Source organism: Apis dorsata, unplaced genomic scaffold (assembly GCF_000469605.1).
Source record: "Apis dorsata unplaced genomic scaffold, Apis dorsata 1.3 scaffold_85, whole genome shotgun sequence".
NCBI lineage: Eukaryota > Metazoa > Arthropoda > Insecta > Hymenoptera > Apidae > Apis > Apis dorsata.
In genome coordinates, this window is record NW_006263383.1 from 216,931 (window position 1) to 231,075 (window position 14,145).

Here is a 14,145-nt window from a genome sequence, read left to right on the forward strand (position 1 = left end):
TAATTTTTTATGTTTTGTTATATTATATTTTTTATAATATATATATATATATATATATCTTTTATATATACATATATATATTTGTTTAATTATTAAATTAAACAAACTTTACTTTATTTTTATATATTTTAGTTACATTAAATATTCATATTTACATAGGTACCAAAAGCAAATGAATTGCCAACCAGAATTTGTCACAAATGTGCATATGAATTAAATCAATGTAGTGCTTTTATAAAAAAATTTAAACGAAATACAAAGCAAAAAACAAATGTCCGCAAACAATGTTGCAATTTATGTCGGGAACCTGCAAAAAACGAATTTATTTTTGATCTTGTTAAAGAGAAAAGCTTGCAACAAAGTATATTTTTCAAAATACGAAAGCTTTTCAATCATGAAGTATGAAATAATAATATAGTGGTTTATTAATTGTAATATATTATGATTATTTTTTTTATCTTTTAATTATATTTTTTGACAGTTTGAAAAATTTTGGGAAGAGTTTAAATTTATATGTTTATCTTGTCGATACACAATAGATCTGTTGTTGGATTTACAACACATATGTGAAGAAACTACAAATAGCATAAAATTCAATAATACAAATAATAAGGAAGCAAATAATTTGATTTTCCATAAGGTAATGTTTTATTATATATATAATTATTTTATTTGGATTTGTTATATATAATATCTGTTTTATTTAATTAAATATTTCACAATGATAAATATATTAAGAAAATATTTTTATAAAAGAAATAATATGGGAATAATTTTTTTTATGTAAGTGGAAATGTGTAAGTGAATATGTATTTCAGAAATTTCATGATCTACTTTTAAGATTCATATTCAAGTTTAATTAATATCTATATCTATTACAAAATAAAATTTATTTTTTATTTTTCTATTTATTAAATAAATATGTATAAATATATAAATGATTTGTATTCATTGAAATTGTTTAAATATCTTATTTTACTTAAGAAATAAAAAGTATAGTCATTTAAAAATAAAAAAAAATAAAAGTGATTTTAAAATCTGTGAAAAAACTTTCATTTATATAAAATTTATTTCCATATTATAGCAAAAAACTTTTATAAGAATATTTTTTTTATATTTTTATTGCTTTTTGATATATTCAATCAAAAAAACAAGTATCTTATAATATTAAATCAATTTATTAATTATATTATATTAAATTTATATTATTCATGATATTTTTATTGTGTTTATTTATAGGTAAAAACAACTGTTATAAGTCGCAAAACTACTATTACTGAATCTAAGAGAGTAAATTTATCCATATTACGGGAATCGGAAACTGATTCTGACAATATGACTCGTACACGGTCTCAAAATCAATTAAATAAAAAAACAATATCAAAATCTTGTAACGAATGTCATGATTCTATTAAAACTGATGATGATATGTATAAGATTCATGAAACAGGAAATATTGTATGTAAAAATTGTTGGAAAAACATGAATATACATAAGAATGAAACTGAAAAGCAAAAACAACAAAATCTTGCAGAAATCAAACTTTGTACAGTTTTTCTAAAAGATGTATTAAAAGATAGTGATATAAAAGCGAAAAAACTGTATAGAATTAATGAAGATGATAAAGGTAATAAAACATATATTATAATGGATAATGATTTAAAAAATGAAAATAAATCTAATAAAGAATTTAATAATATAGGAAATAATATAGAAAAACATGGTCAAAAGCGATCTATCAAAGATATAAATGAAAACACAAATAATGAATATACACCTAATAAAAAACATAAATCTAATACAAAAGAAATAAATAATATTAATTCAAAAGAGTCAATTCATTTGAGACAAAGGAATCGAAATCGAAATAGTATTCAAAATTCAGATTCAGATTCTTCTGTATCGAAATCTGCAAAAAGAAAACAAAGAACCTTAACAAGACATAAACGAGCAATTGGTTTGTCATTATCCGATGCCGATGTTGACAATAAGCATAGTCATAAAAGATTAAAAACTATTGTAAAAGATAATTCTATAGTAAAAAATGTAGATGAAAGTGACGAATCGTTATCAAACGAAGATATATCAAAGAGAAAGCGAACAAGACTTACAAGTGCTCCACCAGAAAGCATATCTTTGCGAAAAAGAAGAAATAATAGCCAAAAACGTTCCATAAATTTCATCGATTTAACATCTCATGAATTTCAGTCTTCAGAATCAGATAATAAAGAAGATATATTTGAGACTCAGACATATGTATGTGATGAATGTGGAGCCAGTTATGAAAATAAAATGATAGGTTTAACACACAAATTGACGCATTATAAACAACTAAGATTAAAAATTCAAAAATTAAGTGATGAAAGTTTCATAAGAGAAATACCAAGCTCAAATGAAGCAATAGATGACCATTTAGAAGATCTATCTGAATCTATAGTAATTTCAGTAGAAGATGATGAAGAAGAATTAATAGAAGATGAAAAGAATTTAAATGTAAATGATCATGCAAATGTTTTTTCTCCTAAAAAAGAAGTAATAGAAGATGTTGTTGATGTAAAACTAGTCATGAAAGAATTTGATGATGATCAAATACAAAAAATTGAGAATGAAAAGGAAATAGAAATTAAAACAAATGTTGATATTTCGTCAATTCAAAATGAGAATGAAGTTGAAAAAGACATTGTTATAGAAACTGAAAATTGTACTGATAATGATAAGACTGATAAAAGTATTTGTGAATTTGATGAAAATATGAAATCAGAAGAAATACAGAAAAATTCAGATGAAATATATAATAATAATGAAGATATACAGGAAAAATATAAAGAAAAGAAACAAATAAAAGATGATCAAGAAAATAGTGGAACTAAAATAGAGGAAAGAAAAAAAAATGATGATATTACAGAAAAAGAAAAAGAAAAAGAAAATAATGATATTAAAGAAAGAGAAGAAGAAAATGATATTAAAGATAGAGAAAATGTAAAGAAAAATATAAATAATAAAGATAATGAAAAAGAAAAAGAACAAGAGGAAATGATATACAATGAAGAAGAAAAAGAACAAGAACAAATAATGCACATTGAAAAAGAAAAAGAACAAGAGAAAATGAAACACAGTGAAGAAGAAATTAAAACAAATAAGGAAAGTAAATCTAATGAAGATTTTGTTGAATTTACTATGAATAAAAATGAAATTCAGACTCCTTTTAAAGTGATTGAACAAAATGGTATTGAAAAAAAAGAAATAAATGATAGGAATGATTCAATACAAAATACGAAACAGAAATTGTTTGAATATATACGAGAAAGAAAATCTGATGAAAGTGAAATATATACAAAAATAGATAGTTTCAATTCAAAGGAATCAAAACTAGAAACAAATATATTATTGGAAGAAGAAAACATGATTAATAAAAACGATCTTCATATAGATGAAGTAAAAGTTAAATTAAATATTTCAACACAAGAAGAGCTAATGAACGAATCTGCTAATGTTGTAGCAGAAGTATTGCAAGAAGTACTTGATTTAGCAAGTGCAAAAGTTGAAGAACGACAAGAAACTATTGATATAAGTGCAAGAAATAATTTTATCGAGACGGAAACTTTAGAAAACATATCACATGAAATACAAAATACTGTTGATATGCCATCTCTCAAAGTAGACAATATAATCGATTTTGAATAATATCCGTATGAGATAATTTCATAAGTATATATATTTATACCACTTTTCTATAACAAATTTAAGTATAGTTCTGATATTATAAAAATCCATTTTTCTTTGTTTTTCTTATTTAGATGTTTGATATATATGTAAATATATCTTGTATATTTTTAATTTACATTTATATAAACAAAAAAAGAATAGAATGAAAAATTATTCAATTCTTACTTTAAATTTATAACAAAATATTCAATTTTAATATACATTTTTAATAATTTTCAATTATTTCAAATCATTAGTATTCTTTGTATACATAGTTTATTTTTTCATATAGAAACATATTATTATTTAAAAACATGTTATTACATAAATGATCATAAGTTAACGTATCTGATACGTTGTAAATATGTCATATATACGTTGATATTTAATATTTTTTATAATTTTCATTATGCTAAGAAGAAAGTTATATTACATACATAATTAAATAATTTAAAAGTTTAGATAAAAATAATTGAATTCATTTCTAAATATTTGCAATGAATTTTTATATGTTAATTATCTCTTTATTATAAAATATCTATAGAATAGAAAATTCTAAACAAGTTTACTTCTTCATATTAATTGGAGATATTAAACGTTAATAATTTCTTAATTTTATTATAAATATATAAATGTTTATAAATTAAATATTGATTTATTTTTTAAAAATTTATATATTTTTAAAAACTGATAAAATTTATAATTAATTGTTTTTAGTGGTATAAATACCATGTAAAATATTTGCACTTTAATCGAAATTTAAAGTGAAAATTTGAAAAATAAGATATTTATATTGCACACAAATATCGTGTGTAATCATAGAATAAATCTTTTGAAATTTATTATTGATAATTTATTATTTATTAATCATTATTATTGATACAATTAAATTCTATTTTTTGTACTCTATGAACTTATTACAATATAAAATCATCATGAAAACACAATTACAATTTTGATACATATGTAAAATGAACTAAACATTGATTGATTGAAATTTTGTTTTTAATAACTTTAATAATATATTTTAATAATTTTTTATAATACACAATTTTTTTTTATAAAAAAAAATTACAAATTGGGTTTATTAGAGCAATGCATTTCATTTTATCTTAATTTTTATTTTATGTTTATAATTTTTGTTTAATTATATAAATCAATTTTCGAAAAATATAACATATATATTTTTATAAGTTTGACTATGCACAAATTACTCGTTTAAAGATTATTGCGACAATTCAAAATATTCACAAAGCAAGATACGAAGTTTTTATACTTAAGTATAAAGTTGGATAAGTATAACATGAATTTATAATAAGAAATTTTATTTGGCATTATTGTTACATATAAATTTTTAAGCTTTTGTAAAAGATAGTGAAGATGAAATTGTATCCGAGTTTTCATATTGAATTTCCAAATCTGATTTTACATCTGAAACATTTATAATAAATATATAAAATGATATTTTTCAAAATAAATAAGATATTTTATATATATATATTAGGATAATTCTTATTTTCGAAACGTTCCCAGAATAGTTATAGCAATTAATAAAAAAAATAATTTATACAAAATTTTTTCAATCGGATAACGGTAGAATGTACTCTTAGGTTTTAATAATTAATTAATTACTCGATCAGATAATTAACATTTTAATTTTCAAAATTAAGAAAAAATTTTTGATTTTTTTAGATTTTTTTTATTTTTTTCAAAAAATCATTTATTGTATAAAAAAATAATATATCATTAAAAGTACGTTCTGTTTAGATTTGTATCTAGTATATTTTTTGATATAATTAATAATTTAGAAGATAATAAAAAAAAATAATTTTATGAATATTTAATTAATTATTTCTTCAAGATATATCTTTTTATTATCCGAGCGAGTTTAAAGTTTGCACATATTATTTTTTTATTAATTAAAACTATACTAAAAAATACCATAAAAAAACTTTAATTAAGAGTAAATAAGATTATCCTAATATATGCTCTCACAAAAGTTATAAAATAATTTACATTCGGTTCAAGACTGCTAAAAAACAAAGAATGTATAAAAAAAAATTACTTAATCTAATATATTTTATATAATAAGGAAATATAAAGTATAATAAAAAAAATATTTGCAATTTAAAATGTATATCTTTATCAAATACTAAAGTTTTTTCAAGAAAATAAAATGTCTTATGATTTTTGAGTGGAAATGTAATACGTCCACAATATTCAAAATTTAATCAATAATGTATGATTTTTCATGAATAACAAGAAAAAAGAAATTAATTGTAGTATTTTATGTAAACATCTGTTAAATATTAAAAATTTTAGAAATATATAATGTAGCCATGGACAGTCATTGAAGTGTTTTTTGAAGAAAAATATGTACATAATATAAATATACAATTATTAAAATTAAGACTTAAAGCTAAATATAATAATATGCTTTTGGATGAAATTTTAAATATTTCTCAAATATTATAATTGGTTTTATCAGGATTCAAATGATATCTGATATTGATGTATGCAATAATGTATTAATATGCAATACATTATCAGTATAATAATTATAAAAATAATTATAAAAATTCATAATATATTAAAAACTTTTTTGATAATTAAATGATAAAACATAAATATGTATAAAAAAAAAACAGTTATACATTGTAATATTACGTAATAATTTAATAGTAAATTGATGTTCAATTTTGATTACCGATTATCTTTTCTTCTTCAATCCAGAAAGGTTTTCTATGACTTTTCCATTGACAAAGATCTAATGTTGCATTTTGATCATATTCACCACATCGTAATAACAAATCGATATATTTCTCGATTTTTTCTTGCCCTTTAAAAAGATATTATATGTAACATACATATATTTATTTTATGCATAAACAAGCACTTTAGAGATTTTTAATTTCTATCGCATTTAGGAATAAATAAGAGACAACTTATTTTATTATATTTAAATATTTTGTATTAAGTACTCAATATCGTGATATGATTTGTGTAGATAAATATTTATGAAATGTTAAAATATGTAAAATAAAAAGAAAATAATAATTCTATATAATTAAGTAAGAATATTGTGTATAATTTTCAAAATGTGAAAACATAAGGAATTTCATTTCATACTTGTTGTTTTTTATCAAGTAAACATAACATTATATATGAGTTTATGTACTAGATATAAAAATAATCTTTTAAAGTATTACCTTTAGAAATTCCTGCTATGCATCTTGCGCGATCAGCTTCGTTCAATAGGCCTAATCTACTGTATAAGCTAAAAGCAGTTTCTAAATGACCAGTAGATAGATGTAACTTTCTCTGTAGGAAAAAATTAACAATGAAATTTTTTTTATTTCAATATATTTTATATTCCATGGAATATATTAATTAATTATTTGATAAAGTCTTTGATAAATATCATAGATAATTATTATAATCTTTTGATTTGTATTATTTATTACACAAATCAATATATAATTATATAATACAATATATTATAATATATTGTATTATATATTTTTTAAATTAATATGTATCTTTTTAGTAGAATCATTGTAACAATATTCATAAGCAGGGCAATAGAATATATTTTTTTCCACTTTATTTTTACCTGATTTAAAAAGTGTTCACCAGTATAATAATGTGCATCGGCGAGTTTTTGAATAAGACCAAAATCCTCAGCGCTTTCTCGCCACTTTTGCAAATGTTTTTCCGTATAATTATCGTCATTTAATTGCTATATGTTTAAGATAAGTGTCAATCATATTTTTGTAGAACATACTAAGAAAGGAAAAAAGAATTTGATTACCTTATACGTAAAAGCTAATTGCATATGCGCATTGCAAACACCTTCAGCATCTGAAATTCTTCTTGCAAGAGCCAATAATTTTGAAAAATTATGCAATGCATTTTTCATGTCATCTACAGCAGCATAACATTTTCCAAGCTCATAAAGAACTTCATTCATATATTCAGTGTTCTGAGCTATTTTTATTTTCGTTTAAAGTTAATATTGTTTATTTTATAATCATATGAAATCGATGAAAGTTAATAAAATTTACCATCTAAAGCTCTTTCCTCAGCTTTTATGCAAAACGATAAAGCACGTTCAGGATTTTCGGGACGTATTTTACGAACTAAAATCAACAGACCTTTATATAGAAGTATGTTACATTCTATAAAAATAGAACTTTGTTTTATTTGCAGTTTATGTGACGCATTCCAATATTTATCTCTTGAATCTTTTCGCGCCTTTTCTAAATAAGTTATAGCTTCTTTTGGTTTTTCTACTAATTATACAATCGAAAATATTTTTAGAAAATTTATAATATTTTTAGGAAGTTATAAATATAAGGAGATATGTTACTAACATTCATAAAAGAGAAATCGACCGTATAAATAACGTATCAATGTAATTGTTTCATTATCATCATTGATTATCCATTCTGCAGCTGAAAGAGCAGCTTGATATAGTTGTTCTGTTACCCACCACCATTCCCATGTTTTTGTTTGAAAAAATAGGGCCATATCTAAAAGTGATATTGCTCGTCCAATGTAATCATCTGTAATAATTAATCAGTATTTATTTAAAACTGTATGCAAATATGTTATTTAAGAAAGCTTAAATGAATTAATTTATTTTTATTTATTATATTTTTTCGTACCTTTCCTTCTACATTTTTCAGTTTGGATTAATCCCTCTTTCAAGAAAAGTATAAAATCTTTTTGATCCTTTAAATATGGTTTTTTCCACGATATTAACACTGTCTTTTCTACAATTTTTTCATCAAGATCTAAAATTTCTTTCATATAATTATATGCTATATAATATCCTTCTTCTTCAAGTTCGCAAAGAATTGCCTCGTGAAACGGAGTATAAAATCTATTTGTAATTATTGCAGTTAAGATCTTTATAAATATTTTTTATGTTATTTTCATTTTTATCTATTTTTAATCTATATAATAATAATAATAATAATAATAGTAATAATAATAATAAAAACCTTCTTAATTCTCTAGGACTTATATTCGGTAATGCAGCTTTTAAATCATCCATAATCTTGTATATTTCTTTTCCGCGAGCTTGAGGCAAAGTTTTTAATTTTGGATTTGTAATATAAGTTTCCGAAGTATTTGACCATTCTTTATAATTCTTTTTTAAAAATTCCGTGATATTGTATTTTTTTTCTTCATTATATTCTGTCATTGTTTAAAATATTTCTTCTAACCTCTTGACAATATATATAAAATGTAAATAATCAAAATGGAATAGGAGGAATAAAAAGAGTTTAGGAATATAGTAATAATTATGCGATCAGGTTTCGCAATGCAATAGCTGCATAATTTATTGCATAAGATAAATATTAACATAAGTAGTAAATATGCCTATACACATTACACGGCCGATAAAAATATACACACATTTAAATACAACCATATTTTACGAAATGGCATCTCACGCATGTGCAAAAAATATGGCGCTTAACGAAAACCATATACATGCACAATAAAATATATTATGATATGTTCAATTCACCGCACGAAAAGCCCACCAATCGTGTTTTTATTTCTAATAATAATTCATATATTATCTTTGTACTTTTATGCAGTAGTAGCTACTTGTTTCCTAGGTTCGAGCCTAATCTTGAATCCGTCAGCTCTTTTCAAAATAATGTCAGCTTGTAGTCTGAAGTCAGATTCCTTGACATCGGATCTTATGCGGAAGTTTCTTAAAATTGTTGACAAAACGATCTTGAGTTTAAGCATTGCATATTTTCGGCCTACACATGATCGTGGTCCAGCCGAGAATGGCACAAATGCGTAATAATGACGATTCGCGGTTTTTTCTGGTAAGAAATTGTCAGGATCGAAAACATCTGGGTTAGGATAAATATGTGGCTGTCGGTGGAGTTTAAAAGTACCAATAACAACCGTACAACCTGCTGGAATGGTATAATCTCCACTTGCTAAAATTACCATGAGTTTAATATTAATATTATTAAAAGAACAAAATGTATGAATCAGTGAAAAATGTAAAAAATCTTATCTCACAATACTAACCTAATTTCAAATCTGTCTTGATTTCACGAGCGATAATGGGTACAGGTGGATACATTCGAAGTGTTTCCAAAAGACAACGTTCAAGATATTTCATTTCTAAAGTATCTTGGAAAGTAGCTGGCCTATCACTGTCGCCAAAGATTTCATCGAGTTCCTGAATTACTTTTTCTTGAATATCAGGATGGCAACCCATCATTGCAAGGAAGAAACTAGATCCAGAAGCAGTGGTATCGTGTCCCTTTAAAACATAATATTCCATTTATTTTTATATATAAAATTTATATTATATAATTATATCGAATATCAATTTTTTTTAAAATCTTACCTCAAACATAATTGTATCTACTTGTTCCTTGACTTCTTTATCGGTAAGGAGAACACCATTTTGACCGGCTTCGATTAAAAGATCAAGAAAAGCTTGTCTTTTTTTTTCACCGACATCATCATCAACGTCCAAATCATCTTTAAGACCAACCGATTGTCCAAATGAAACACCCTCTACTACAATATTATTGGTCTAACATTTACAAAAAGATGGTATCAATATACATTATTTTAGAATAAAAATTATCATAGAATAAAAATATAGAATAAAAATTAAATATTGTATATATATGAAAATTTGTTTGATTCTTACTTTTGATTCGGTTTTCTGAGCACTATTATCAATGACGTTACGTTTCCCGCTTTTGTATTCTTCTTTTTTGGCTTGAATAACTTTTTTGGTTAATCCATGAATAATTTCAAGTAACTTGATCTGATTTTTGCCATATTTTGTCAGATTGAACAACCAGTCAGGTCTAAGCCATACTTTCGTGTGACGGAGGTGCAAAATGTCGCACATTCTACAAGCAATTTAACTTTGCTTGAATTATACGTATGTACATAACGTTTACATTACAGAAATGCATCCGATTTCCAGTGCTTATGCAATACTGGTTATAACTCGTGCACATTGGAATATCAGCAAACTTTCTCCGAGGAAGAAAACGTTTGCGTAAGAGGGTCGGAAAAACGAATACGTACTTCATTACAGCCATGGCATATTCAAATGCACTGTGGTCCTGAGAGGGCTTGGAGACACCCATAGCGGTTTCCAGAAGAATGTCAACAGTCAGTTCAGACATATAATCATGACAATCGAATTCCTTGCCATTTTCTTTGCGCATTTTCTCGACGACGCATCTTGCATTCGCATTGAACAGATCGATAAAGCTTTTCAATACATTCAAATGGAAAGTTGGTGCGATTAATTTGCGGTGACTACGCCATTTCTGACCTGTATTTATGATCAACTTTTAAGTAAATTATTAATTATATTATAATTAGAAATCTTTGAAAATTTATAGAATAATTACACCAATTCAATCAAATCAATGTTAAAAATATTAATGTTTCATAAAAAGTAGAAACAAATTAGAATTTCATTATTTTAGAAAATTCTTTTCTTAAAAATCTATTAAATTGATAATAAAATTAAAAAAAGATTCAATATGAAAAGAAAAAAAATGATTTAAAAATTTTGGCTGATATTATATATTGACAAACAATTAATATTTCTTTGAAATATGAAAATTAAGATATTAAATTAAGATATAAAAGATATAAAATTTTTATCATATTTTTTTTTTCCTCTATTTATTATATCATTATTATATCATTATTATTATATCATACTCAGTCATAAAAGTCTCTGTACATCTTGAACAAGTTGTGTTATCCAAATTAATAAAAATTTTGTTTTTGATTAAACTTTATGAGTACATAGAATATAATGTTTTACATATAAAACAATTTTTTTTAATTCAATTATTGTTTTTTTTTATATTTTTAAACATAATTTTTTGATGCATTGATTTCAATGCAAGGATAAAATATTCAGATTCTAATATTATTTGTCTTACTATAAAAGATATTCTAAAGCAATATTGTATTTTAAATGGAAATTTTTATTTCATCATCTCAATGAGATTTTTCCCCGAAAAAAAAATTTATTCCATGTATAAAGATTATCGAGTTTTGTTAAAAAAAATCGTTTCGTTAAAATTAGAATTTTCGAGTTAGAAAAATCTCTAAATCTTTAAAACACGATGTATCAAGAATTTTGTGATCGACTGTACGTGGAATCTAATTCAATAGTTAAAAAAAATGAAAAGCTGAGAAGGAAGCAGTAAAGGATACGAAGAAAGTATTACGTCGATGCAATATACTACCGCATAATATGCACGTGCCGACTGTGCGAGTTCGTTTCACGCGAGGCTGTTACGTGGGCTTGTCGAGCCCTGTTATGCAGTCGATTAAACGACCTAAAGAGTTTCGTCAAGAGAAAAAAAAAGCCATTTAGATAGCGAGAAAGTTACGATAACTGCACTCAATCGTGAAACTACATCTTGTTTCTTTCACCCGATTATTCTCGCTCTCACTGAAGAATGCTTTTTCTTTCTTAAACTAGTTATTGTACTCTATGCTGTTCTCACTTTTATTTTATGAATTAATTTATCAGTAAAATTATTTTTTCAAATATGAAATTATTTTATCTTCATTGTGAAATTAATTTTTGTAAATTCAATTAATATCTATTGTTACAAAGATATTGTTCTTCATTATTTTTCATCTGTGTGAAATAATATCTGTTAAAAACTTATTGTTTATAAAAGAAATCTTATTGCTATTATATTATCTTATTACTATATTATTATTCTTATTTCTTATAATCAAATGATCATACTAAAAAATTTTTTTTTTAGTTCAAAACTTACCAGTGGAAATAAGAAGACCATCGCCAAGCCATGGTTTGAAGAATCTATATTCAGTGGATTTATCAATATATACGTTACTTGAAAGGATTATCTCAACATCACGAGGATCTATCAAAAAGATTATTAATTTGGGACCAATCCATATCTTAACAACATCCTTAAAATTTTCTGATTTCTTTAGCACTTTGCTGAAGATGGCTGCAATAAAAAAAAATAAGGAACATAATCTTATTTAATTTTCTTTTTCTTTTTCTTCTTCTTCATGTCAATACATGACATAAGAATCATTTGAATTTATTAACATCAGTTATGTAAGATGAAATTTTAATTACTATTATAAATGATGTATATTCAGACTTGGGAAAATTTTATTTGAATAATGTTCAATAATATATATTCAATAATATATAAATATATTCGTATGAAATAATAGTAATTTTAAATAATAAATTATCTCATTATTTCTTGTTTTTGCGAAGTAAATAATCGATAAAATAATCTTAAATAAAAATCTTAAGATCTTAAATGATATCGTAAAAATATTTTAAAATATCGAAAAAAACGGAGTAACATATAATTTCGAATAATAAATTGATTAAAAATAATATTTTAAATTCAAATATTTTCAAGTCTGATATATATTATTAATATCTACACCCGATTTTATTTAATATTATGTTTGATTTTATACCGTTAATATTAACTGTCTACTTGCCATCAGAACTTCCAATTAATTCCAGAGCATTTCCAATCAACGGCAAGGCAGGCGGACCAGGTATTTTTTCCGCAAGTTCGAGCATATGACGCCTAGAGATCCGGAAGTAAATATAATAGAGAACGAGAGCAGGAATGAGAAGTGATAAGAACACAGTGCTTGCGGAAAATCCAGTGACCGAGGCGGTCGCCATTGACCCGGCTACTATTTCTGGTCCCGCCGTAGACATAGTTGATCAATATCTAAAAGTGAAAATATTATATTTTCATTGATTGAAATCTTGAAATCTTGAGGTTGAGATCGAGAAAATCACTTATTGTCATAAATAAACCCAATGCTTTTCATAATATTTTCAAAGATAGATAATGTTATTGAACAAATAATCGAATCTTCTTCGCATGAAGAATCCCACCACCCACCTAAAATGTGACACTTGTGATTCTTGTCGATGAACCATCACCGAACTGGTTTTCCAACTTCGTGCGATCTCTTTTATAACCGGGCCTTTCTACGGTCACCCCCTACTCAGACAGATATTCGCGATGTTAATTAATAGCTGTGCGAATACTTTATTGGAATTGATAATTACTTTTGCTATGCTTTTATATATTTATTATTTTTTGTATTATTTTTTCGATTATTTTATTATTTTATCCAAATTTTAGCATATTTTTCACATGATTTTAAAATGTTCATATTAATACTCATTGTACACTGATTGATTATTTGTTCAAAAAAAATATAAGATAATTTCTATTCTTAATGAAACTGGAATATTTGATGAAGATCATGCATTTTGTATATATATATATATATATATAATTTTTTTTTATTCACTTATATTATTTAATTTAATATATGATATTTTTAAATAGTAATATTTTATATATTTGTGTATTTATT

General features: G+C 23.9%; 3 protein-coding genes across 5 annotated transcripts in view; 1 reads left to right on the forward strand and 2 right to left on the reverse strand.

Annotated features, from left to right (window-relative positions):
• Positions 1-3,761, forward strand: part of LOC102673410 (putative leucine-rich repeat-containing protein DDB_G0290503) — a 6,462-nt gene extending 2,701 nt beyond the window's left edge. The window contains exons 5-8 of one of the 2 annotated variants that reach the window (XM_031508385.1): positions 160-399; positions 482-640; positions 1,240-1,627; positions 1,703-3,761. In XM_031508385.1, the coding sequence (XP_031364245.1) occupies positions 160-399; positions 482-640; positions 1,240-1,627; positions 1,703-3,684 (2,769 nt within the window). In that variant the 3' untranslated portion in view covers positions 3,685-3,761. Of the gene's footprint in view, positions 1-159; positions 400-481; positions 641-1,239 lie in introns of both variants that reach the window. The other variant, XM_031508384.1, reaches the window with a different exon arrangement.
• Positions 3,762-4,847: 1,086 nt separating this feature from the next.
• LOC102675216 lies at positions 4,848-8,945 on the reverse strand. 2 transcript variants are annotated; one of them, XM_006611199.2, is made up of 9 exons: positions 8,712-8,945; positions 8,373-8,590; positions 8,079-8,270; positions 7,770-7,844; positions 7,517-7,692; positions 7,319-7,444; positions 6,915-7,026; positions 6,413-6,544; positions 4,848-5,136 (listed from the first exon to the last, which is right to left on the reverse strand). In XM_006611199.2, the coding sequence occupies exons 1-9, from the start codon at positions 8,912-8,914 to the stop codon at positions 5,060-5,062; spliced, it is 1,311 nt and encodes a 436-aa protein (XP_006611262.1). In that variant the 5' UTR covers positions 8,915-8,945; the 3' UTR covers positions 4,848-5,059. The 2 variants fall into 2 exon arrangements, with proteins under 2 accessions (XP_006611262.1, XP_006611261.1); XM_006611198.2 differs by having other exon boundaries at positions 7,770-7,997.
• Positions 8,946-9,022: 77 nt separating this feature from the next.
• On the reverse strand, positions 9,023-13,782 carry LOC102675085 (cytochrome P450 4g15). Its single transcript, XM_006611197.2, has 8 exons — positions 13,670-13,782; positions 13,243-13,489; positions 12,528-12,725; positions 10,795-11,047; positions 10,406-10,613; positions 10,094-10,285; positions 9,769-10,006; positions 9,023-9,674 (listed from the first exon to the last, which is right to left on the reverse strand). Exons 2-8 carry the CDS (start codon positions 13,469-13,471, stop codon positions 9,310-9,312), a joined length of 1,683 nt encoding a protein of 560 aa, XP_006611260.1. The 5' UTR covers positions 13,472-13,489; positions 13,670-13,782; the 3' UTR covers positions 9,023-9,309.
• Positions 13,783-14,145: the final 363 nt, after the last annotated feature.